The sequence below is a fragment of the Xiphias gladius genome, chromosome 11 (assembly GCF_016859285.1).
Source record: "Xiphias gladius isolate SHS-SW01 ecotype Sanya breed wild chromosome 11, ASM1685928v1, whole genome shotgun sequence".
NCBI classification, from domain to species: Eukaryota; Metazoa; Chordata; class Actinopteri; order Istiophoriformes; family Xiphiidae; genus Xiphias; species Xiphias gladius.
Window position 1 is genome coordinate 21,909,433 of NC_053410.1, and position 27,664 is coordinate 21,937,096.

Here is a 27,664-nt window from a genome sequence, read left to right on the forward strand (position 1 = left end):
AAGTGGGTCATGACAGATCTGGGTTTGTCTACTGGAGTCATGATATCCCCTCCCAGGTGTGGTGAGGCTAGTCTCCATTTCTCTCCTTTCCCCTCCTCTCCTCTCTTCTCAACTTTAACTTCCTCTCCTCCTTAGCCTTTTTAATCTAATCTCCTTCTTATTCCTTTACTCTCCTTGCTTTGCTTTCATCTCCTCCCCTCGATCCTTTCTTGCGTTTCTCACCTCTCTCATTCCCTTTCTTTTACCCTCCTCTTTCCTTTCCCTTCCTTTCCCCTCCTCTCCTCTGTTTCATTTCCTCCCCCTGCCTGTCCCAATCTTTCATTCCCTCTCTTGTTCTCTCCTCACCTGCTTAAACTCAACTCCCCCTTAGCCTTTTTCATCTTGTCTCCTCTTCCTTTTCCTTTCTTTTACTCACCAATCCTTCTCCTTTTCCTTTCCTTCCCATTTCTCTCCTCTCCTTACCTTTCATTCCTTCACTTTCCTACCTCTTTCTTTTCCCCTGCCTTCGCTTTACGTTCCTTTCCTTTCCATTGCTTTAATTTCCTCTTCTCTCCTCACCTCTTTCCTGCGCTCTACTCATTTGCTTTTTCCTCTACCCACATCTTTTCTTTTCTCCCCTCCTTTGCTTTTTTCATCTCCTCTTCTCTCTTCTCTTTTTTCTTTCCTTTCCTCTCCTCTCCCATTTTATTTCCTCACCTCCTATTTTTTTCTTCCATTTCGTCTCGTCTCCTATTCTGTCCTCTCAAAGAGGTTGACAATTTTAACAAACAAGAAGGAGAAAGGGACAGACAGGAGTACAAAAGGAGGACAGGGCATTTAAACTCTTTGAGGTTTGGAAGAGCTGTAACGCTGCAAAATAGGCAGTGAATAACAGGGAAAAAAAGACAGCCGTTGTCGGTGACGCAGTTGCCTCCAGGGTGATGGTGAGAGCTTGGTGAGTCATGTATGCCTACAGCATTTTAGCACAACAGGTAGTATGAGCTGAGCAGTATCACTGCTTCAACACACTCTCCACATGGAGAGCACGGCTGGTCCCGTTTTATCACAAATGGAACCGTTTGTAATGCTAAAGCTCCTGGGAAAATGTTTCTCAGTCAACACTCTATGAAAACCATCAGAAGATATTTTGTTAGGCGTGCCGGGGTCCAGGGAACTGCCACGCCACCCAAAGTTACATACCAACGCCTTCCTATTATTACTGCAGTAATTAATTAGATGAATGAACCCTATTGATGAGTCGTTGTTTCGACAGCTATTCTCAGAGACTCATCAATGCAGCTCTCAAGGTCACTGTATCATACAGCCTTAAAAGGACAGCATGTTTGTCTGGGAGCATGGGATTGGCCGTCCACGTGTGCGTCAGCTCGAAACTTCATCGCTATCGCAAAAAGAGCTCAGTTAAATGCAATCAATAGGAGACTGTGCAGTGAATAAAGCAGAGTGCGTAGTGATATGATTAATGATGTAGATGCACTGTGTTCAGCATGAACAACTAACACAAGAGGGGTTATGTGGGTAGTGCGGCTTCTTTCTCTATCCACAGGATGAATCATAGCCAAAGAGCTGAACAGAATCCAATAAAGCATGACAACAAATGAGCCTGCGAAGGATTCTAGCTGACAGAGTAATCAAAACATCTCATAGTGTCTGTTACTGACTCAAGATCTTCGTGGAGATACAAAATGGATACAACACTTTAAAGGCTGCCTCGCTGGCTCTGTAATGTGTGTGAGTATGTGTGTGTGAGCAGCACAGTTTGACTGCTGATAGGCTAACCAAGCTGTTACCACACCAACGATCCCCCCGGCAACCCTGACACTGCTAATCTAATCAATGCTTATCAATTTCTGACATCTAACATCGGGGCATGGAATAAGTGTGTGCAACACCGTGCGTGTGCACGCATGTGTGTGCCAGTGATAAGATAGAGAATGAGATAAGAAAAATGGAGAATACTAGAGAGAAAGGAATAACAAAAAGACTGGAGACTAGAAGGAGGGATAAAATCTCCTGATAGGACATTTCTTTCTTCCTACTTGATGTAGAGTACTGTGAAGAAGAAAGATGTCTTGTGTTCAAATCAGAGCAGACCTGCAGACCTTGGCAAAGCCTGACAGACCCAGTGTGACACTAATAGGGTGTTTTCAAGCAGGAATGATCAAATAGACAACTGATACAGATCAGAGAAAAAAGTGGCTTCTTAGGCTGCACTAAGTAAGGGACAACAAATATTTAAACTTCCCACGCAATGCAGCTCTGATCTAATCTCTCATGTATTCACATTATAAAACAGATTCTCTTTCAAGATAAAAAGCTACTACATTTGTACCTGTATGAGGTTTAGCAGTCAGCCTGATCAGTAGCATGTAGGATTTAACAGCACAGCCCTTGGCTACAAAATGGATGGAAGTCAAATCCAGTTTATAGAATATACAGTAATATGCAAAATGTCATGCAAGCAATACTAAACAGTTAAGAATGTCTATAATTAGGGCAAGTACAAATCCAAGGGTATAAAATGTCTCGTAGGTGGTTCAGTTATTGTACAAATAGAACATACACACACACACATATATATATACATATAACAGTGTATCTGTGCTGTAGACTCACCACTGAGCTGCTCCATGAAACAAACATTCCCATGGGCATTGAAGGCCAGTGTGTCTGGCGTTATACACAGGGTATGGAAGAGGTGGGAGGGTCTAATGCTCTGGAGGGCCAGAACACACTCTGCACACACCGCCCACACCTCCTCCTCACACAAACAGCTGTCCCGCAAAGAAAGGATGTCTGCCAGAGACACATTCTCCTGTGGACACACACACAAACAAATATGTGCAGCTTGAGATAAAAAACAGCCTGGGTTATCGGAATTTAAGGGGCAGGCCTGATCTGGATGAGTGCTCTGGCTCAGTCTAGTGCTTGTGTACGGGCAAATGTTAATGAGGAACCCTCTGTGCTCTCTACTAATTACATGCCTTGAGCGAAATCCAGCCTTTTGTCAAATGTTTCCATTATTAGCTCGGAGCTAGTTAGCGAGGTCATCCAGTTGTTGTTTTAAAAAAATAGTGGACAGAAGGAGGCTGACTGCAAAAGTCAGCGTAACTAATTAGGACTGTACCCGACGTACATTGGGGTCCTGAGACCACGTTCCCATTCTCAGACTTTCGGACCCCACTTTAGAAATGAGAAATTTCCAAGTCAAGTCTGTCTACCCAATTTAATATGATTCAGCTACTTTGAAGGATTTCCCATGTAGCGAGGACTCTCTGCAGGGAATATCATACATTTTAATGTAAAGTGATAGGGACCAGAAGCCGGAGCATTCTCATTTTCCCACCTCACCGCGAGCACCAAAATGCGCTATGAAAATCAACAAGTGCTTCATTTCAGTCAGCTAACTCGTGTGGAACGGATTTATTAAAATGTAAATACAGCGCATGCAAAGCCCAAGTTCGGCATTGAGGCTCTGACCTCATCATTTTCTGTAGCACCGAGGGACGTTGAGGAGAGAAGTTCTACCTTAACTCTGGAGAAACCAGACACTACAGGTGGCTGCGGGGTTGGAGGTGGGGAAATGCTACAATTATATAGCAGCAGTAGCGCTAGCAGCATAACAGCGTAAATAGAACACCTTATTGCAAAAGGTGCGAGGGGTGGGACACCATGGATGAAACCTACAATTACGGCATATGCAATTTTGTTTTAGTTTATAGTTTGTATTATAACAATACATGTATATTATGATTTACTACTTTTTCCAGACATTCATTTCATAAACGATTCGCAGATAACTCAACTCAGTGTGTGCCTTTGGCTAATCCACTTAATTACATCTCATACATATCAAGGCAATTCATCACATTGATGCAAGTTATTGTCTAATAGGGGGCTTCTTGAATACTCTGCAAAAAAAATTCAAAAAAGTGTTTTTCTTCAGCAATAAATCTGAACTATATAAACTCTAAGGCTGAGAGACTCATCTTTCCCGCCTAACCGGACTTCTTATATTCTTCTGTGTGCTTCATAATGCTATTTGAGATTGTATCCCTTGAGAAAAGCATCTTTTTCTACCTCTCTCGAAACTGTCTTTCCTCCCTGAGTCAACACTTATTTCAGGTTTAGAAAGAAATGTTGTGTGTAGGTTGAGCGGAGGTAAGTGTTGTTGCGAGCTGCGCTGCTAGGAAATAAATAGCCTATTTTTTTGCTCTGACGCTGCTTGAAAATTAAATGAGGAAAATTAAATTAATTAAATTAAAGTTTTTGGGGGAAAAAATCTAATTGGAGAGAAAATAAAAAAATCAATTTGCAGGTCCTGCGTGTAGATTCACGTCCAAAACTCCGATTTAAAGTGAGCACAAAGAAACTTTCCCACGCTTCATATGTCTGCATGTGAAAACAGCCTTCTAGTGTCAAACCCTACACATACAGTACATTATTCTGCACAGTCAAGCTCGAACATCCATCTGAAGGAACAATAAGCAAAATACATTTCTGTGAGGAGGGGGGCTTCAAAGAGGGAGCTACCTCTGAATAAACAGTTCATCAAGACCCCTACAAATGTTCTATCATCTCACAGTATAAAATGTGCTGCAGAATGCACAGGGAGCCACATGACTCTAGCAGCGTGACCCGGGTTGTTTGCCTGTACTTGCTCGAAGGCTTCAATCCAGTATTACATATGTTGACTAAACCCATCTATGACAAAAAGAAAAACTGACATGCTGTTGGCTGTTATGAATTACCTGTCTCAAACAAGCTCCAAATCATGCCAGATTCATTCAGAAGTCTGAAAAAAAACTATGCTGTGGAAATTGGCTGGCTCTTGTGTTGTAATTAATGTTGAAGAAGTGGATTCAAACTTGAGACTTTCTTGAGACATTTATGGCACTTTCAAGGGAACACTTGTAGGCTAAAGATTCATCTACTGAAGCCAAGAGCACAAGACCATCGGCTGAGATCTTACCTCGGAGGAAATGGAAGTTTCTTGTTACACAACGGCATTGTTTTAATTAGGAAAAAACCTCCGAATAGTGCCCTAATTTTGATGCCAGGAGCAGAAAATCCTTAATTATACTCAGTAGCAAGGGCATTTGGTACACGAAGTACATGACATCCTGCACAGACATACGCACGCTTTTTATGCCACGGAGTGACTCTACATACCCGCATGAACACACTACATCATCTGAGACCCGCTATCGCCAAATGGCCCCATTTATCCTGGCAGACGCAGTGATCTCAGAGATTCCATGCAGCATCCTGCATAATGCTGCGGTCTGATTATTACAGGAACTTCTGTTCGGTTTGCAAGCGAACACAAAAGCTGGCCTTAGCTCAGATGCAGGGGGGGACGTGGGGAGTGAGGGGTCTTCACAAAGCAGCAACTGTCTAACACTATATCCAGTAATTTAATTACCATGAACTTAACATATTTTTCCTTCCATGACTTTATTTATATCACATCAGAGTATCTCTCAATGATACTCTGGTATCTTACTTTTTTTTTTTTGTCTAACTGTGAAAGTAATAAGTCTTAATGCCTGTACTCTCTTTGCTTTAAGGCTCTCTTGTAGGTGCAGGGCAGTTGCAGCAGGTTGTGACCAAAGCATATTGATGTGATCTAGTAGGGTAGAGCCAAATTACAGGGCAGAGAAGTGCCACTTCAAGAAGCAGCAGCACCAGCCCCATAAATAGCCAGTTTCCCTTGAGAACAGTGCAGGGGAAAGCTAGAAGTCTCTCTCTGCCCCCTCAAGTTAAATATGCTGTCCTACATAAGTTTGCCTCTGAGCGCCAAGGTTCTGATGAGACTAGTGGCGGTGTTCTTCCTGCGTCTGCACTCCGGGACAGAGAGGAACAGTGAAAGAGCATGCCAGTTCTGTATGTATTTGAGTTCGACTGACGTTCCTTACACGTTAAAAGTGTGACTGTAATTTGACAGTTTCTCGATAAGACACTTACTGAGCCAATGGGGTTAAAGGATAGGACCGCAATTTTTCCAAGTCTGTGTTTTTTTTCCTGTGCCCATAGAGTGTTAAAACAGGTTTTTCATGCTGAAATCATTTCTCCTGTTCATTAAGAGATCCCCCATCCCGATGTGTCTCCAGTGTAAGTGTTGGGGGACAAAATCGTTCCCTGCAAAATGTATTCCAGTGTATCTGAGGCTAATATGACACTTTAGCAGTCCGATTAAGCTAAATCTAGTGGACATCCTCCAAAGTTACAGTCTTTTTAGTACAAGTTTGCCTCGTTGTATCACTACCCCTCCACTGCAGCTCAACAAGGGTACAATGTTCAGGGAAACGCAAAAGAAGGAAGTTTGTACTAAAAACAATAACTCTGGATGATGCCCAGTTGTCTTGTCTAACTGGGACTGCTGAGGCCTCACATTAACATCAACTAAACGTTGGAATATATTTTTACACGCAACATGTGGATTTTGTCCCCCATCTCTTCCATCAGCTCATTCGGCGCGGATCTGTTAACGACCAGTGTGAACGGGAGGAATGATTACAGCAAGAAAAACCTCTTTCACTGTACATAGCTACAACAGATGTAAGACAGACTTGAGAAATTGTGAGCCTCTCCCTTAAAACACTGAATGGATGATTGTATTGTATGATCCTTTGTGGATGTCTCATTAGATGTGTACGACGACCCTGGCAAATAACAAAAATTCAAAAATAGTTCATCAACTTCAATTAGGTTATAGCCAACGGTGGAACGTAACTCAGTACATTTACTGGAATATTGTACTATAGTACTTCCATGTTATGCTGAAACACAATGAGCTTATAAAGTACAGTGCATATCCTTGCTGGCTTGTAAGCCCTTACAAATGAGCATGTTTTGGATGTTTACGAGCTGTTAGCAGTTCAACGAAATAGTGATTTCCTCTTTAAACTTCTCGGGTGATTTCATGTAAATAAATGTCTGAGGCTTTTGATTTCATCTTTTCTACCCCAATAATCTTCTCAGGGCTCCCAGATTGATCCCGTGACACTCTCCAACCCCTAGACAACCCTACTTAACTGTTTATAAAATAGTTACTTGAGTACTTTGCTTTTGATACTTTAGGGACATTTTGCTGCAAATACTTTTGTGCCTTTACTTAAGTAGAAGGTGTAGTAGGACTTTTAGATATTTTTTAGAGCATTGGTACCTTTACTTAAGGAAAGGATAGCCTATTTCTTCCGCCAGTAATGGCAAGAGGTTACATTGCTGGTAAGACAAGAAAATATACAGTACGAAGGAAGAGTGATGGCATCAGGTTCATTGCCACCTGGTGCAGAACTTTGACATAATAAACTGACAAAGTCTTAATGCAGGGGAGGTGCAAATATTCTAATCATCTAACGTGAAAGCTTGTGCAACTGACTTTAAATCCTCAGCAGTTTGAATTAGTATCGAGGTTTATGAAGGAGAAATTCTCCTCATGGCCTATTTATGCAAATCATCAAACCAACTTGAACTCAATGTGACATCTTGAAAGGATATACAGGAACACCGGAGACAGTATCCACAAGCTGTTTTGCTTCTACATTGGGGATTACACGTCTCTTGTAATGTAAAGTTTACAATAGGCCCACCTAATGAGTAAATTACCCCTTTGCCCTACATTTAATTTGGAATCAGTGAAAACACTCGTTCTGAAGTCAAGATTATTATAATTTTAATCAATCAATCGTAATTGTATTTAATCATAACTTCTTCAGATGAAACCCTCTGTCTCACCTCGTCCTCCAGCAGCGGAGGCAGATGTTCCAGATCACAACATCCGTCTCTGTCTTCGGCTTCCCCCAAGTATGTGAGAGCTGCATCACTCACCGAAGTCTCCATTGCAGCAACTTTGATTCCCTCAAGTAGCGAAGCGAATTTCGGCCCGGGCAACAACGTTGCCGGTCGGGACAGGTGGCATGCCTGAGCTCTCTCGGTACGCCGAGCACAGGCGGGGTTCGAGTGCTTGCTGCGGTCCCGCAGTCCGTCGACGGTCACCGCGGGACGCTCGGGTCCAAAAACAACGCCGGGGAGGAAAGGGAGAGCACGGCAATGCGCCTGAATGGAGAGTCTGCAGCGTGCTGGGGGAGGGGGGAGGAGGGGGGCAGGCAGTGTGTGTGTGTGTGTGTGTGTGTGTGTGTGTGTGTGTGTGTGTGTGTGAGTGTGTGTGTGTGGGGTTGATGGCCAGCGTTTAGGGCTCTCATGACTACTTACACCTCCACAGAAAGGGGCGACACAGTGAAGGCGGTCATGAGCTGCAGTTTTCTGAGTCCTCCCTCCCCAGTGCAGGAGTCAGCGTTGGCAGAGTGGAGCTGGCTGTTGTCTGCACGCTACAGTTGGCTCCACTCCTCCGTTCGCAGTGACTCATATTCATCACTTGGCTCTTATTATCTCTAATTCCGGCGATCTCTATTTAGTATCCGTCTCAAAACGGTTTAGTTAATGATATTCTAAGTAGAATCTGACTGGCTTGCCCTCCATCCTCTTTAAAGGATCCGTTCTGATCCCTAATTATAACTAAACCAACAGCTCTATCAAATGGTCGCCATCTGTGAATTGAGCTACAAAATAAAATGGTATGAAATCATGACAGCAACTGATTCCCATTTCAGTATCTCTGTGGCAACTGAACAGACTCCATATGCTGATGAAAACTGTGTGATCATGGTGGAAAGCTCAGGGGAAAAAAAGGCTGTAAGTGGACCATGGGTCAGGATTGTTTTGTCAAAGTAAAACAGGTGAGGTCTGAAAAGCTGATTTTTATATTGGACCTCTTTACAAATGACCAAAACCCAAGCGACATGCAGTAAACCTGAGACTTTTGTGGCCCCTGGTCATCTGGGGCTTCTGGGCAGTTGCAGCTGGTAATCCAGCCTTGACAGCCACGGTTGTACCTTGTTGTAATGCTCCTTGAAAAGAACTGTAAACTGTAAACAAACTATTAGACATATCAACCAAAGTATTGTACGTAGATATTTCAGTCTTGACTAAAGTGGTGGACCAACAACCAACATTGCCATCCAAAGATCCGCCCTGCTAGTGTGGCTAAAAAATAAATATTTTCTCACAGCTTACCTCTAGTAGCCATGCAGATAGTTTGACAATAACAATCAAAGTTTTCAACCATATTACACAATCTGCATCTGTGGATGGCATTTTCCCAGTTGACTTCTCATCTCTTTCACCTCGAACGTTAAGCCTGAAAGTTCATTCCTGACCATTGAAATAGTAATCTGACAAAACAATCCCACCTCAAGTCAATATCAACAAGTACATGTCTATGTACAAACTCTATCCACTGATGAAAACCTGGGATGTAGATGAAAACTCCAAAAAAAGATTATAATTGGACCTTGACTTGGGCCAACTACTATTTCAAAAGTCTGAAATAAACTGTCATGCTTACCATGAAAACAGTTTTGGTCTTATTGGCCCAAGTGTCTCTCAAAATCTACTGTCCCACTTGTGAACAGTGTTTATTGAAACTGTTGGCAGTGTTTTCTGTGGATTACAAAGGGTAAGAGGACAGTACTTCCCAAAAGACACGTTGCTGGTGGAGTTTTTAAGTGTAAATTTTCAATTCTGTGACCACCAGCTACCACAAATAAAATTGTATACACCTCCATTGTATTGGAATGGAGGCAGAAAAATCTCAAAACATGGGCAAATAAAGTTCAAAACTACTTGCGTGACTACACACCGTTAGAAGTAAGTTAGAAAAAAAAAGTATACTTTTTTTTTTTAAATCTTGTAATTTGAATAAACGTAATTGTTACCAGTTTTGCAAACTCTGTAGTGCGGGTCCCTGTGTTTGACACACTAAAATTCACATTAATGATTTTCTTACACCAGCTGTAGCCTTCTCTTTGGATATGTGGTAACCTACTTTGGAGACAAAGTCCTTCACTTTGAAAAAGCCAGCTGGTCTGGAGGAGACCATACTGCCACAGCACTTGCAGTGGTAGCATCCCACACACTGAACTAATTTTACCAGTATGATAGAAACATGGAAACTCCCTAGAGAAGTGTTCCCAATTATCTGGCTTGTTACCAATGCTTGCTGGCAGCCCATCCTTGGCTGGCTATCTCTGTATGTATAAATCATCCCGAAAGCGATTTTGTGAATTAATCGAGCAAAGTTTCAAGGCCTGAAGGGGAAAAAGGGTCCTGTAACTCAAAGGAACAAAAGAAGTAAAAAAGATTGTATTAGAGATGAGATGATTCCTGATTTCCTATTCTGCTAATTGTCTCACAACCCTCTCAAATGTCCTAAACCCCAGGTTGAGCACCTGATTACCTAGAGGAATGTGAACTCCTCTGTCGTGCAGCCCTTCCTGCTTCCACATTACAAATGCAATCACAAACTTGCACACTTCTTCCAGATCAATACTACTTGTACTCACTCTGATCCATCATAATTGCCCACACCATTAGAATATCATCTTGTGATGTGTCCTAGTGGTGATGGAAAGCCTGCTTGGGTGCCAGCTGAGCCTGTGGTGGCAGGGAATGAGATAACTATTGTGCTGGCGGTGCCCCGTGGCTGCCGAGCAGTGATACAGAGGCCTCTCTGACCAGGCAGAAGGGCAGCACTATTAGATTTGTTGACTGCTCAGCGTTCTGGCATGTCGAGATAATGGCGGGAAATACTTTTACTTCAGCAGCGAGGCAATTAATGGGATCATACATAGTCTGGCATATCCCCTCAAAGACTTATTACTTGAGAACAAGGCAGTCTATTGGATCCTTGTTGGCATTGTACAGTAACCAACTGAGAGATACATTCAGAGGGTATTTCATCTTCAAGAGGATTAGCTTCTAATGTGAAAATACTGCACAAATTCTTGCCACTGGGAAGAGCTGAATCATTTACAGTGAGGCAGCATTTGGCAGGGATGAGCCTGACATTGCAATCTGAAGTCATTGGATAGTATTCTGACTACTCACTTTTGTCTATTCTCATATTTTAGACACAAACCGACTTCTTCTTCTTTTTCTTTCTGCTTCTTTTCTTCTTTTCTTACACAGGTACATTCTTCAGTACGCGGGAGAATGGCTGAGTTTTGCCTTTTTGCTCCCTTCAGTCAGAATAAAAATAAGACACGGCCTGCTTTGACTTTACAGATTGAGGTTTGGCCAGAGGTACAATAGACTTAAAAAAATTCAAAATAGTATATTTCAGATAAGTCCCAAAGACTCATTATTTGAATCAATATTGTAAGGGTGATTGGAGACTGCAAACACTACAAACCATGAAATTTCACAATATTCAAATACAGACACGCCGTACTTGTCTGTATTCTCAGTCACAAGAAAAATGTAAGATAAGAAGATGAAATCAAGTTATGTGGACAGGAATATTTCAACACACAGAAAGTATGAGCCTTATATCTCAGGCTGCATGTATTTTAATGAACTGGTACTTTCTCTTGATGTGTAAGACACTCCCCTCTTCAGACCAAATCAACATTTTTGAAGTCAATATCACACTACATATACTTAGTGCTGGGTAACAATTTGTGATTTTATTCAAAAGAAAAATATCATCTCGCTGACTTTGTTCCGTCTCTTTTTCTTTTTTTTTTTTTTGATGCACAATTCCACTGTCGTCGCTGTTTTGAAATCACAACACTTTGCATTGTGGGTTTTTTTCACCTAAGCAAAGTCTGCAGAGTTGCAGACTTGCAGAAAGTGTGCATAAAGAGCTCAAATAGTCAGTGCATGTCATAGACCTCTAGCGCTTTGCCGATTTCACAGTGGGACAGCCTCGAGACCTCACGGATTTAGCGGGAGCACACGCTAAAGTCCGTGAGTGCCTATGGGGGGACATTGGAGGTGGGCTTTGGAAGGTCGTGTGCCCTCTGCATTCATCATTTCCCCAATTCTGATCGGTCTCCCTGTCCCTGCCGCTGAGCAGTACCGCCATAGCGTGATGCTGCCACCCCCATGCTTCACTGCAGAGCTGGTGTAAGCCAGGTGATGAGCAGTGTCTGGTGTTCAACAGACAAAGTGTTTGGAGTGTTTGGAGATTCAATTTTAAATTAATTTTTATCCATTTAAAATTAAATCTACAACACAATAAAGTGTTCAAAGAGTGAAGGCGTCAGAAGACTTTCTCAAGCCACAGTGATGATGCTAACATGCTGATGCTTACCAGGTATAATGTTTACCATGTTTACCATCTTAGTTTAGCATGTTAGCTCACTGACTTTAGCTAATCAGCACTAAACACAAAGTGCAGCAGAGGCTGATGGGGAGGTTATTTGCTTTTTTATTCGGTATTTGGACATAAACCAAAGTATGGGATAACGTAATATTTTGACCTGATGATCGTGTTGAAAAGATTGGGCATCACCAAAATCAGTAGGCTCTACACCCAGGACCACAAATGTCTGAACAGTTTTAGGAAATCCATTAGTTGTCCAGATATTTCGGTCTGGCCGACCACCAGACTATCAATGCCACTCTTAGAGCTGCGCTGCTAGAATGGCTAAAAAAACACATTTTTAACTTTTACTTTCTTTCTGAAAACAGTGGCCTTATTTTGAGACTTGAATCAAGTCATTGGTTCAATCATTGGTTACATAGGGTGCACATTCTGAGTCTTGGTTAATCATCCTGCTGGTTATTTCAATCTGCCTATCCAAGGAGGCAATGTAAGTGAGACATGATGTAGCAGAAACATAACCCAGATAGCCAAAATAGCTTGGACCAACAGTGACCTCGCTGCTGGACTTACGCTAGACTTGTGATGAAATATGTCCTGGACCTTGCCCAAGTAGCTGGATTCAGTTCTGACTGCCAAAACTGGCCCAAAGCTGGCATGAATGCTGCTAACCTGAGCTGTTTCTCAGCCCAAATCTGTTTGCACCTCCAAAATATTGCCAACACTCACAAACTTGGGTCCAAGCTGATTCACATTGGTCCTGTTTCCAAAAAAACAGATGACTCCACCGACACTGAGGAACAGTGTTTTCATCATTCAGATTTGGAGGGCCTAAATACATTAAATGATTAAAAAATAACTGCACAATAAAGTTTTGATGGTACAGTATCATTTAACTTATCTTTGTGGATTTTGTCTCGTGTTAAAAAAAAAATGTTTTATATCCATGACCAGAAATTGTTCTGATTAGTTTGAGCACTTTGCGGGATGTAAGATAGCAACACCTCAGAACGAGATTGCTCTGAGCGAAAAGGAGGTCACACATTTCTTGCAGTTAACTCACTAAAGTCAATGCACTTATTAGACTAGTAACTGTGTACGGCAGCCTGCATTAGTCAACAGCTGCCTGCATTTTAATTGACATTATTAGGCTACCTCAATGAGAAAAGCATATTTTCGCATGCGACTCTATTCGCGTTTTTCAAGAAAATCCAGGAGTCCGTCGTGTTAGTCCCCTTTTAAATAGTCATACATAGAAGAGAAAATCTACAACAGGAAATGACATATTCACAGACACACAAACACACACAAGTAGAAAAAGAGGGGCTGCGACCGGGATCCTGTGTGTTTCCCAGGCTGGCTGACCTACGCAGTCCAGACAGTATTGTTATAGAGCAGAACCATGACGGAGCTGGAAGGTCAAGTGTTTGGACAGTTGTCAGCCCTCAGGGAAATGGTGAATACTGGCAGATGTGCCCCAGAAAAAAATCAAAGGTGTCAAAGGTTCCTAGAGTCGACAGTTTCAGTACGATGCTTTAAAAGTGTAGCTTAGGGTTGTTTCTCAGCAGGGAAGCTCCAGTGAGAATATCGGACTTGGCAAAGTAACAAGAAAGGCTTTGGGATCTTGAGTTATGCAATGAGTCTACTGAAGCTTTATATGTAAATGTATAGAGTGATGTGTGGAACCAGATTAAACCACATTTAGCAGCATGTAATATTGATTTTTATGGCAGGAATATGCAAATTTTGAATCCCCCTAGTCTTTTACATCATTACATTTCAGATCTACTATTGGCAGCAAAATCATAGGTGGAACTGGACTGTGATTGGTCCTCATTGGCTGAGAACAGCCGAGGTAATTTCTAAAACTAAAATTTCTAATGTTTGCTGGTATAACCCAGAACTAGGCACTTTAAGTGTCTGTTCACCCAAATTCTGAAATAATTCTAACTCACCTCTGGTGGTCCGTTTCCACCCACCTGTTTGTAAGTGCGGAAATTTTGATAAAGTTGAAATATGGCAGTCTTTACGCTTAGCTGAAGAGAAAACGTTGCTGTTTCGACAAAAACAAAATGCAATACGGTAAATTGGAAATACACTTAGCAAATAAATCATGACATACGAGAGGCATGTGAGATAAACATCACTTAAGCTTTCATGGAAGAGATGGAAACATCCGATCTGTGTGGACCAATGAGAAGAGTGCAAACTTTCTATCAGGCTTTCCATCATTTGAGGTTCGACTGTTTGACTCTCTGCATGAATAGATATAAATATGATAAGAGGTAGGTGAAAATACATGAACAGACCCCTTTAACGCTAATAAAAAAATTTAAAAAATTGAAACCGCCAAATTAAGTGGCCGTCAGTTGAAAACTGGTATTGTTCTGGGCAGCTTTAAAGTTGGAAAATGTGAAAATATGGGAAACTCAATATTATCAGGAAAAAAAAAACATGCAAAATTGGATAAAGGATAATAACATTGTATCATTTGAACTCTTCTTTCTGAATTGCTCCTCCATTCCCTCCCCGTATGGTTCTAGAGTAGGCACATACTTTATATCAGCATTTGAAGCACGTTGTACATCATGGTTGTCCTGGCGGGAGTTGTTGTAGTGAGCAGTGTCTTGAAGTTGTAGCTTTACCACAAGTCCCTTTAGCACCCCCAAAGGTCCAACACTCACCTTTACTCTCATCTCCTCACCTTGAAAATATATGTTCAGGGTTTCGACTGCCACAAAGACAGACGTATCTGACAAAAGCAACAGTGACATCTGTTTCCCAGGACCTTGTTAAAAAAAGGAGGGGAAAAAAAGGACCTTTTTGGCCGCTGTGGCCGGAAGGAGAACTATGCAAACACAGTAAATAGAAACAGCACACACAGAGACACACACAAAGGCACATTGTAAAAACACTTGCTACAAGGCAACTACTGTATGTTCTCCTTGTAACTCTTCCAATTTCATTTAGCGTTTCAAGCCTTCTCTGGGTAGACCTACGGTAATATGTGGGGAATTACATAATCAAACCCTGGCAAAAAAAATAAAGCAATGGAAACAGTCTTGATCGCTGCAGTTACCGCATAAGGTTGAATTCTAGTCCCCTCTCCTGTGTAGGAGATGCTTTCGGCCTCTGTGGTGTCAATTCTGGAACAGCTGGCGGGGCTGAGGGCAGCGCAATGTGATGACAGTTTAAAGTCGAATCTTAAAATACACATTAACTCAGTGAATCATATTGAAATGGTTTAATTTAAGATTTAACCCTGAAATACACGGGTGTTTTGCCAAAGTTACTATGGGTCTTTAGAGCCCTTTTACTTACGATCAAAGATTTAGCTACAGAGCAAAACGGCATTTTTATAACATAGCATTCACAATAAGAAATCCAACAAAACATATTTTTTGTAATATTCATTTTTTTTTTATTGTAGTCTGGCCTGCTAATTTAGCCTCAAATCTAAACACACAGACATGATACACATATTTGTCGATTCAGTGTGGCTGACGAATAAGCTACGCCCTACAACTCCAGAATTTGCATGAGAATCATCATGTTTTTAAGTTCTCTTTCGTGTCAAAGTAATCCATTGATAGCTGTCTGGACATCCATAGATACACTTCAAACAGGAACTGCTCATGGCTAATTCGGCATACTTTTAGTGGTGCCACTTTGCCAAAATATAAACAAATAAAGGCGTGTCAAATTTGCTTTCTTTAATTCTGCCCTATTAGGTACTTCCGTTTCCCTTTTATTCTTTTTAAATGTGCTTTTCTATGGTTTATCTTTTTTGTATTATCTCTATTTTTGCTGCATTTCTCTGTTTTCTTATTGATCTTTTTGTCGCATGTGAAGCTTTTAGTTTGCAGTCAGGAAGATATGATGCTTAACTTAAACATGGAGTATCCAGTATTACAATTACAATTACAGTGTTTTCATCATCAATAAAAATCCTAAATAATCGTAACAAACTTGTTAAAGAGCAAATTAACTACACTAGCAGCCATAATGATGTTGCTGCAACATATAGCAATAAAGTAATGAAAAATGTAAGGTGGATTATGGAATGTGTTACAATTCTGCCATGTAGCTACAATACGTTCTTAGCAAACTTACAGTGTGTGTGTGTAAACAGCACTGTATGTGTGGGGATTTGTGCGGTGCACAAATGTTTTCCTGTGCATGTTTGATGTTTGTGTCTGTGCTTGCGTGAGGAAGCACTCAGGCAAAAAAGTCGGGGAGGGAAAAGAATGCATATTCATCAGGCCTTGCAGACAAAACAATGTAATGGCATAAGCTCTGCAACGAGCGTGGGTTAAACAGCTGCAGAAAGACTTGATGCGTTACTGTGGGACAAACATTTAGAAACCTACCCCATGGACTTGCCACATGATGATGTGTCACATAAAAAGGAAGGAATCAGAGTGTATCCCTGCATATATTTGCATTTGGTTTGGGGCCGGAGCTCATCAGGGCCCCCCATTTCACCTCCATCTGACCACTTAATTACTTCAGCTGGCTAATCTTTCACTTAATAAAAATCTATTAAATAGGCCGGACTGGGTATAAGCAGGATGTGATTTATGCAGATCTGGATCAATTCCCCTGTGTTTCTGCTACACTTGGCTAAGACAGTATTTTGTGCCTTGCAGATCCGTCTTGCAATTACACTTCCATACATGTGGAAGTTTCAGATTGACTCATGTCTTGACATCCACCATTTGCATAATCTTTTTCTCTTTTGTCTGATAATTGCAGTGGCAGAGATTGTCCCTCATCTGGTTTATGATGTGTTTCCCCTTCTATCTCTATGTTGAAAAGCCCTCTCTGGGAACAAAGAGGGATCCAGCCCATGCATTAACCTGCCTGTGGACCCCTGCGCAAACTAATTTCTGCAGGTGAGTGACCAACGATGCTGTAAATAAAGGCAATTCACTGACATCCCCTTGTGTCCTTCAACACCTCAAGTTACCAATTCCCACCACTAGATGGCATTCCTGTATAGAGAGCAGAAAAGAGCAGAACCCTGAACCCAAGGAAAGGACTGGCAATCAGATGTTTCACTGTGTTTGCATTGTTGACAGTTGAAGCCACTACCAGCTATGTTACATCATGCATTAACATCACTGTCTGTCTTCATTTTGCGGCCCAACAGCAGAAGCGGTTTCCATGGCTCCTCCCGGCTCACAACACTTTTTTTTTTTTTTTGAGGATTTGATTTCCGTCACACTGAGAGGAAAACCCTGCAGAGATCTCTGAATGCTTCTCCACTTTAGAATCCAAATTTGCTCTTTTGGCCACATGTTTGAAGCTGTTTCGAGTCAAGTGTACATTTGTGAGTATGCCAGAAAAATGCAGAGAACCCAGTATGCAGTGTGAGATTCCACGAGCTCATCTGGTGAAAACAAATGACTGATGACTGACTGACTTACTGGAGCATCCAGTTGGCTCTATGATTTTCTAGTGAGGGAGTATAGAGTCTAAAATGAAAAACCGTACTGCAACTAAGTTGTAGCCAGGGCTTTAGAAATGCTGCGGCCACATGTACCCAACTAATCCCCAACCACTCGCAGAAAATTACGACCATAAACCATTTTTTATATTTTAGTTTTTTGGCATTTTTTTCCTTTACTAGACAGCAAGGGTTGAGGGATGTCAGGAAAGAGAGAGAGAGAGGAGGGGAGGGGCATGTGACAAAGGTCCCTGGCTGGACGCAGACTGGGGAGATAGCAGCTCCTGGTCGGCGCCTTAACCTAAAGACCAGGGCGCCCCCATTATTTCTGTTTTACATATTCACTGAACTGTTAAATGATACTTTCTGGGAATTTTATTTCCCAAAATGAGGGTCTAAATTGTGTTTTAATATGCAGCCCTGAAATCGACAGAAGTCAGTAAAAGATATTATGAAGGCGAAAATGCTTCAGCTACTGTTTATACACTGAGGCCACAGCAGAATGCAGTATATGGATGATTAACATCCAGTGCGCTGTCTCTGTCTGGTGTAGTTGTATGATGAAAGTTAGCTGCAGTCAGGTAGCACCATTATTTATTAACGTATTCAGATGTATTTTCGACCTGATAACCATCTGTTGCCTTCTGGCAGTTCTGGGCCTCCACATATCAAAGCTGTTACCATATTGTCAAAAATATAATTCTGGGGATGAAATGCTGAGATCTTTATTCAATAAATATTTTGTTGACCTAACAGTTGTCAAATTTTACCTTATTGGGTCTAAAATACTGTAAATCATCTTGTAAAATACCCATCATGTGTAATTTTTAAATTGTAGAATATAAACTTGACCCACATGCTAAACCCCCAAAATTACAAAAGACTTTTAACATAGTGAAATATTGGACATTTTACTATTACCTAATATGATTTTGTTCTTTTTAGGACAGGTTTCATCTTTCATAATTTGTAGAATCTTCTTGTAGAATTCACTTCCTCTAGCATGAGCCCTACATAGAATTCACATATGTTACATGACATTTATCTTGACATATATGTCATTTTTGATTTCAAGTGGCGCCCCCTTTGCTGAGCTGTTGCAGTGGTCTTTGGTAAATGACAGATAACTAAAATGATTGCAGTTCCATGTGCAAACTTTGTCGAACGATTCTCCGGTTTAGAGGATAAACCTTCATTTTCTGGATATAGAGGAGGTGGACACTGGTTACTGGCGGCTGTGTAGGATGTAACACACCCGTAACAAACAGCTACTGTAGCGTAATCTCCTGGCTTCACTCCTCCCTCTCCATCCTCTCAATTCTCCTCCCCGCTCCCTGGTCCTCTGCCCACCATGCTGTCCCCAGCTGTCCTGTTCTCTCTACACTGAAGGAGGGGGGAAGAGGGAGGAGGAGGGGAGAGAGAGCGAGGGAGCCGGTGGGCTTCAGCCCTGCCCGCCTGCCTGGCTGTCATGTTCGAGCCTTGATGTTACAGACTGCAGTAACAGCCTCTTAGGCCCTCATAATCCACTGGATTGTTGCATTAAAACCATCACATGATTCTTTGCTCCCTTGCAGTTGTACCGTGTTGCATCACCATTAGAGGAAGCTATAAATAACAAAGAGGGGCTGCGGGGGAGAGAGGGGCGATATGGGGGAGGACTGTCAAAAGCATAAAACAACACATATTGGCAGCTATTGACTTCCTCCCAAACCAACACATAGGTTGGAGTAGACAGTGCAGTAATATTCACACTTACCTGACTTAATCTTTGGCATGCATCACAATACTCACGAAGGATTTGATGCACAAAGTAATTCAGTGGCGCAGCAGGGGCCAATGGCTGTGACGAGAAAAGAAGTTAAAGGGAATATTCAGATGTGTCACTCATGGAGACGTCAGTCTTTTTTCCACAATGAGAAGCTACCCTGGATTGTCACGTCATAGACTGAAATTCAGGTGCGGCTGTTTTGACACTAAGCCACTGTGAAATGGCAGAATGAGCTTGAGCTTGGTAAAATAGTTTGGGAATTTTTGTTCATTACTTTCATGTGCTTAGAGAGGGGATTGTAAGTCTTCAGAGGTCTTCTCGGGGAAAGCTGAGATATAGTGGTTGGCTGGAGGGCAACCGCTGCACAGGGAGACATACGGAGGAGAAACACAGCTATGACAACCAAATAAACCAATAGAGCTGTTTTTGTTTTCCCATGTTTGGAGCCCCTGTGCACTGCGTTGGCATGCATCCTGTCCTTTGCCTGCCAGGCAAACAACAACAGTACAAGTCTGCGTTTCTTCCAAGTGAATAATGTGGGATGACAGAGCAACATGCTACACAGGCGTATGTACATCACTTTCGATTACTACGTCACTGTGACTGCATCATCGCTGTTGCTATTTAAATTCATACAGTAGAGTGGTGGAAGCATTCAGATCTATATGTAAAGCTGCACTAATCCGTATTTCTTATATTAACCATAACTTTAATAACAATGGGTAATGTTGGAAGGGACACTCATATTGACGAACCCACAGAAAGTTATCACACGACTGTTTTGGATAATTGTTCTGGTTTTCCGGACTGCAACTCTGCTCCCTTCAAACCTCATTTCCACCCACCTTTTGGTAAGTTAAAGAGCCACATATTTTTCTTTGGAGATAATGGAGACCAAAATAGAGCTACAAGGACATAAACTTCGTTCTTACAGTCTTGGACAGAAACAATCCAAATATTTGCTACTTTTGCTATGTGTCTGCTGGATCTGCAAATGGGGCAGTTTTTTAATTTTTGACACTTTCACCATAATAACTGTCACAACGACTACCAATACCTCGTAGTGCAATAGTAGGAAAAGCATCTGTGTTACTAATAACAAAAGCAATGTTCTAGAGTCCCAGTAAGCCATGACAGTGTGACAGTGAGACTACTGAGTGCCTTTCAAACTCTTTGTTTTCACTTTGTAACACAGGCTTGTTGTTAATAATTCAAGCCCAGGGTGACATAACCCTAATGACATCACTGATGACATCATCCAGGTATTTTTCTCAGACAAGACAAAGCTCCCCTTATGTAGACTTATGTACCGTAAATACCAAGTACCGTCCTTGAATCAGTGATTCAAGGACGGTACTTGAGCATGTACTGAGTTACTTTCCACTGCTGCAGTAGCCTTAGACACTCAATCAGTCACACACACACACACACACACACACACACACACACACACACACACACACACACAAACACACACACACCGCATTAGAAATGCAGCTTCCAAGAAACCAAGTGATGAAGAAGTTTGCCCACCTCTTTCTGTCTTCTCTTCCTCTTTGATCTTTCCACCCCACTCTCTCTGTTTCTTTCTTCCCATAAGCCTCAAACTATCCGTTCAGCCCTCCCTCCACCACCACCACCAACACCAGCACTCTCTCTCCCTCTCCATGCTCTCTGCAGGTCTGCCTTATTCTCCTGCCCAGTGAGTCCTGAGCATGTTATTTAAGTCAAGGACAGCATTAGCATGACGATCACAGCCTTCTATCACAAGTCCTGTCTGCCAAGGCTGGAGCTGGAGGAGGAGGCTTTGTTCTTAGGGTGGAGAGAGAACTGCTAAACACGCAGGGAGAAAAAAAGAGACAAGATAATATGGTCTATAAGAAATTCAAAGATAATTTGTGATTACGAAGAAAAAGCATACATGTGTCTCCATCATAGAAGAACACAATGCATTTACGCAGCAAATGTTATTGGGTTATTCTACACACTTGAAGAAAGCCCGCTTCTTCCTGTCATGACAGAAAAAAGCATTTTCCACAAGTGTCAAGAGATGGCCCTACAAAGAGACTTAAAAATCATGCCCTGGATCATATATACATCACTATATGAAACCCTCTGTAAAATCGGCTCAGACTGTATGTGTGGATACCTGCTTGTTATTCCAGATTTGATTATTCAATTTTTCATACCTGCCCTAAGAAAAAAAAGAGAAAAAAAGCCACAAAAAAAAAACTTGTCGTCTCAGGAGCACGCATGCATTTTAACAGCCACGCTCACTTCATTTCCCCCTTCTCTCTGCTCATACGCCTATTTACAATCCTATTTATTACAACAGGAAATTAAAACACAGTTAATTGTATCATAAACACACATCTGTGTTACTAAAAACCGATACATTTTTTATGAAACAGATGCCAGCATGGGCCAATTTCTCCCTCCCCCGACCACCAAGTTCAACCTACCAGGGCCTGTAGTCTCACAACTGCATGGTGAAGCTTCCTTTTGCTTTACTGACCCTCTGCGGTGAGCTGAAAGCGGCGTCACTTTCTGGAGATGCTCATGTATTGGCTCAAAGACACCCCTGGTAATTAAAGCCACTGTAGCCTTTTACTCATTATCTATGTATATAATCACCACTGCAGCTCATTTAGCACTGCAGCCCCCAAAATAATCCTGCTTCTTTGGAAAGATACTGGCTTCAGACATCCGTGACTCACCTTTCGCGGACACCCTGCAGTACTCATGTTCAGTCTGGGTCGTCATGGCAGACAGCGAAGGGAGAGATGAGGTCTGACATTTCACATGGCTTTCAGTCAGACGAATAATCTGATGGTCGTGAGGGCGGGGAGAGAGCCGCGTGGCCTTGGAAAGGAAAAAAAAATATCCAGCTGCATATTAAATGTACTCAGGTGTTTCATGGCTTGTCAAACCTGGGTGTGATTTGTGATGCGCTGAAGGCACACTGTCTCATTTCCTGGGTGATGTGTGCACATGTGGATGTCTGTATGTGCACAAGTTCTGGGCATGCACAACACACACACCCAAAAACACAGCGGCAGTCAAGCCTGCTATCATTTAAAGTCCTCCCCTGTGGTGGCTCCGTAAAACATCTCAATCTCCATCATGCTCTCATAAGAAATAAACAGAGTTCAGTGAGAATTGAGAAGAAAAAAACAGGCTTTTTCTTTCACTCGCATCCATCGTCATACTGGTTAAATGCACTCTCTGCTTATGCGCACACATGGCGGACAAACAAACACAAGCCAAAGATGCTCTCATCCGTTGCATGGTGAAAAAATACATTTATTGGAATCTGTGTCAATGTAGAAAAAAGTGAAAACTGGCTTTAGGTTTTATCACAGTACCACAGGTGAATATTCCAGCAGCCGTCTGGTGAGCCGAAACTAAGTCATCAAGCTCGTTTAGGGCAGTACATCTGCTACTGATGACAACAGAAAAGGTGGCCGTACGGTGGCCTATGATACCAAACATGTCGCCTCTCGCAGACACTGAAAAGCTCAGGCTGCTCCTAAGACACACCACCAGCAAATACACATGTTGTACAGTAATTAACCTAGACCAATGTTCTCTCAGTTTAATGTGGGTTTTGCGAAAGAGGCTGATTACAAATGTTTTGTTGTGGTACTGTTACAAATCCCTTTCCAGTAACTATAAAGCCAGGACCACTGACTCCTTGCATTCAAAGAGGCTCAAAGGAGCCCGTATTGTATGATCAATTGTGGGCCACTGTTTTATAACTCATAAGTTGGGCCCACGATATCCCATTTTGTCCCAGATCCTGGAAATGACTCCACTATGAGGTTCGTGCATCATCTTTGATGTCTACCAGGGCCTCCATACAAAGCCAGCCTTCCAAATAAAGGGAGTACCAGATTAATATTTCTCCTCTCTCGGTAGAAGTCACTTTTTAAATTCAAATATTTCCGTCGAACAAACATTCCTATGATAAAAACATACTGTAAGTGACAAATTCTATTCTGGCAGGCCAAACGTTATTATGTGTAGTGCATTTCTAGTTCTGATATGACAGGATAAGTCTCACAACACATGGCGAGTGTGCATACTCTATGAAGTCAACTAAAACTGCAACAGAAAAAGGCATTTGAAAACAAAAGACACATTTCTAAACTCAGATACTGAGTATTAACATTGAGAGGTCAGTTTTTTTCCCCATACAACTTTCTTTACATATAGACTTGTTTTATTCTTAAATATCTTAAATCTCATATAAAATAATTCATCAGAAACCAGTTCTATATACACGTACGAGAGTGCACAAGATGGATAAAGAGATGGTGTTGCATGCTGAAGTGGTTTAGCTAGAGCAGGGTTTGCTGAGAGACTATATTCGATGCTTGGGTGTACATTGTTTAAAGTTTGGCTTTTCGGATGAAATGTATGACAGGTTTTGTCTGGTGTGTCATACTCAATATCATCATTCAGAAAACAAACAATTGCCTCTAAACTAACACAGAGCCGCTTTTGCCTTCTCTGTTGAGTGGCAATTCTTCAAAGAGAGTGTGACCTTCATGGTTCAAAAAAATTTTTTAAAAATGAAAATAAAAAATCCATACTTGAACCCTGGCCTCTCCTGACATAAGTTATCTACAAAAGCAGAACCGGGAGCATTATGATTCTCTGGACTGGATTCTAGGATAAACCTAAGCTTAAAGTCTTGTTAAATGGAGATTACCGGTGGGAAATAGTACAGTATTCGTTGAGAACTAGGCTAAATCCAAGAGTGTGACCAAAATGACACATGGCAAGCAGCAGCAGTTTTTTTGGGTCAAGGCAAATAATATGTTCATGGACGGGCATTCATTTACACTGTTAAAATATAGCACATAGCTAGGTACACCACGGCATGCATGATTTGGGGCTTTTATGAGACGAAAATAAAAAAATAATTAAATATAAAGGGATTGCATTTGCACTGATTTCTGCCATGTGTCATTTTTTGGTAGATGAGGTTGGATGAAATGTTTAATCAGTTTTTATTAGGAGAGAAAATAATAGGACATCAGTCACAGGCAGGTTTCCCAAAGAGACATTCAAGCAGCTTGTTGTTTCTTCTATAATCACAATCACACTCGCTTTTTCCTAAAATGTTTGAATGTTTGATTTTACAAAGAATCATATGCTTATAAATGTCACATGTACAGCATGTGCGAGCTGAGCTGGAGAGAATAAAAACCTGCACGCTAGTGTTGCAATGGACTCGCCGTGAGAACCCGGCTCTGTGCGGCACAGTTTTAATAGAAATCACACTGGATCTAATGACGCAGGGACACCAACTCTCTATTCACAATGGCCACGCTGTGGCTGTCGACGCTGTCATTATTTACTTTTCTCCAGAAAAAAGAAACACACCAATGAAGACATCATACAGACAGCACGATCAATACCAACCTGGATGAGGAAGCGTAATTTCACTCCTCTTTCTCTGTCGCTTTGAATTTTCACAACTTCACTGGCATCCACACACCTCTGGCAAGCAACAGTTTCTTTGTATATTACTTAGAAAATCTCTAGAAGATATTCACAGTTACTTGACTGAATGGAAAAAATATCCATGAAGTCTAAAATTGCTGGTTTAGTCGTCTAAAACATGGATGCCAAGAGTTCTTTAAAGTACTGGAGGTTAGGGCTGTGCGATATGACCAAAATCTCATACCCCAATAAACTGTTGGTCATTTCATATCCAGATAATGATACAGCACATTTTCTGTAAACTCAATGAATAAATAGTTTATATAAAATGACCAAATGGAAAGGCCTATTTCTTTTTATATTTTGAATTATATACTCAACAAATAAACGGTACTTGCTCAAATTTGATTACTTTTCTCCTGGTCTGGGGTTTGTTTCGAGCATTAGACTGTACTTTTGTGGCTCTCATCCGTAGACTCTCGCCGTACTGTTTCACGTGATTGTTGTGTAGGTGGTAAAAGAGGTTAGTGGTGTTTAACTCTCTTGTTGGGACTGGCCTGCAGCGTCAGACTTTTCATGGCCAAACCACGTCCATGCGACAGACGTAGCCCCTCTTTTAGGTACAAGCTTCTCGTTTTGTCTTGGCTTGTCGGAGCCCTCCTCCTTCACGGAGTTAACCCCGTTCTGTGTCACGTTCACTCTCCACCTTGTTTGTTTGTGCCCCCTTCACGCAAATTTCCTGCCTGCGCCTGTGCCGTGTGGAAGAACACAAAGAGTTGTCCAAATGATGAGAAAATATTTCCATAAAGAGTGGGATTTGCGACACAATGAAATAAACGTTAGGGCATAATATGAAATGATAGACGTTTTTCTATCGTCACACGATATATAACATCATATCGCACAGCCCTGCTGGAGGTTCACTGTCACCTCAGACTATTTGATGGATTCAGATTCAAAGTGTAAAAAAATCTTGCAGCGTGTTGTCTTTGAGCACTAACACACATATTCATACATACAACCATTCATTTTCTTGTATATATATAGAGAGATCTGTAGTAATATGGAACAATGGAAATAACTTCAGTTACATCTGATGGTATGATGTGACAAATATTTCACAAATTCTTCTTGATGGAAGAGATTCTGTTCGGTGAATGGATGCTCTGCGGGGAGCATTTACATGATATCAGATTTCTGTACAGTAAAACAGCACACATAAAAACATGAGGACATTAAAATAAAAATATCCCACACTGATTGTAATGTTTAAAATGTTATTCAATTCATTTTTTTTTATTCTAGAAAGGGAGGCAAGGGTTTATTTTTGGTGGGACGAGCCAGGGGTGCTGCCTATCTCCCCTGTTTTTCCTTCCCACACTACACAGTAGTTTCATTCTTCCAGGGTCCAGTGCGTATATTCCCTGTGCTGTCTGAGGTGTACAGGAGTCCTTCGTGCAGGCCCCCTTTTAGAATCCCATTCTGATTGGGCGGGTTCTGGGGGTAGGATTGTCTGCGCGGGGCTTGCATTTCCAGATGGTGATGTGTTGCCATCGGGTCCTCCTCGGCCACTTTGCCGCAGCCACACAAGAAGACTCCCGTGTCGCCTGCCTCTGCCGGGCACAGAGAAGGGAGAAGGTCTGCCTTGGCGCAGCAGATATGCCTGTGGCAGGGATTATGGCATGCCAGGGCCTCGTGCGTGGTGGCTGCAGCAGCGTGGCATGTGTGATGCCCATCATGGTGGCCTTCGTGGGCCAGATGTGGACAGATCTGGGCGTGACGCTCATGTGTGCTGTGGGGGCTGTCAGTGTGTGAGCTGTGCACGCTGCCTCCATCCACGCTGGAGGGAATGTGATAGGCGTACTCCCTCTCACTCCCTGCTCCGCAAGCGCCGGCCCCGGACCGGCGGCTGAAGTGACGGCCTTTAGTCCTGGTGCTGCTCTTTAGGCAGGGGTGTAACTGGATCCCCGGCCTGTAACCCTCGGGGTCAGCATGTAACAGTACGTGAGTTGCAGCAGGCTCCTCTTCCATCAGCTGCTGGCTATGCAGAGCAGCGCAGCATGGAGTCACCGGTGCCAGGCACGTCACGTGATTTTGCGAGGAAGGAAGGGCGGCATGTTTACAGTGACCTAGACTGCCATGACTGCAGCTCACCAGGGCTTTACCCTGACACGGTGAGTCGTGGTGGCAGTGGCTGTGACCATGGCCATGCCCTGGGGTATCTCCATTCACGTTGACCTTGGGCCGCGCTTGAGCAGGCCCATGGGCGCCAGAGCAGGCGTTGGCTCGTCGTCCGGGGCAACAGGAACACCAGCAATGCCAGACATCGTCACGCTTGGCACAGTGATGGATGAGGATGAAGAGGCCAAGGGTGACGGAGAAGGCACCGTAGAGGCAGCTGAAGATCATATCCAGGAAGTGGCCCTGTGACACGGCCAGTGCGCCGAAAGTCCAAGTGGCTAAGAACAGGAAAAGGGTGAAGGCCGCCGCTCGTAACTGAGCCTTGAAAGAGTGCTCATTGGCCAGCAGCGCAGGGTTGATGGGAACGCCTGGGCAGCCGGCAGGGCAGTGGCTCCCACTGGGTGGAGCTGCCAGGGCTCCAGGCTCGGCTCCCTGATGACAGTGGGTCGGCACATCGATGGCAGCCAGCCTCTGCTGCTCCTCCGTCAGCTGCTTGAGCTCATACTTCTTCTCGGGGTGTCGCTGCAACTGGATGAAGGTACAGAGGAAGTAGATGCATGTCACCAGGACGATGAAGGCCACGGGGCCAAAGAAGGCTCCCAGGCTGGGCTCCCAGGCCATCCAGCAGCTGCAACACATGAATACCAGT

General features: G+C 42.6%; 2 protein-coding genes across 5 annotated transcripts in view; both read right to left on the reverse strand.

Moving 5' to 3' along the window:
* LOC120796809 (kinase non-catalytic C-lobe domain-containing protein 1) overlaps positions 1 to 7,966 on the reverse strand; it is a 43,675-nt gene extending 35,709 nt beyond the window's left edge. For all 3 annotated transcript variants that reach the window (XM_040139889.1, XM_040139888.1, XM_040139887.1), the window contains exons 1-2: positions 7,738 to 7,966; positions 2,614 to 2,812 (exon numbers count right to left, since the gene is read on the reverse strand). In XM_040139889.1, the coding sequence (XP_039995823.1) occupies positions 2,614 to 2,812; positions 7,738 to 7,842 (304 nt within the window). In that variant the 5' untranslated portion in view covers positions 7,843 to 7,966. The remainder of the gene's footprint in view (positions 1 to 2,613; positions 2,813 to 7,737) is intronic.
* A 14,717-nt stretch (positions 7,967 to 22,683) lies between these two features.
* The window catches only part of LOC120796195 (adhesion G protein-coupled receptor A3), a 157,243-nt gene continuing 152,262 nt past the window's right edge, over positions 22,684 to 27,664 (reverse strand). For both annotated transcript variants that reach the window (XM_040138689.1, XM_040138688.1), the window contains exon 19: positions 22,684 to 27,643. In XM_040138689.1, the coding sequence (XP_039994623.1) occupies positions 26,215 to 27,643 (1,429 nt within the window). In that variant the 3' untranslated portion in view covers positions 22,684 to 26,214. The remainder of the gene's footprint in view (positions 27,644 to 27,664) is intronic.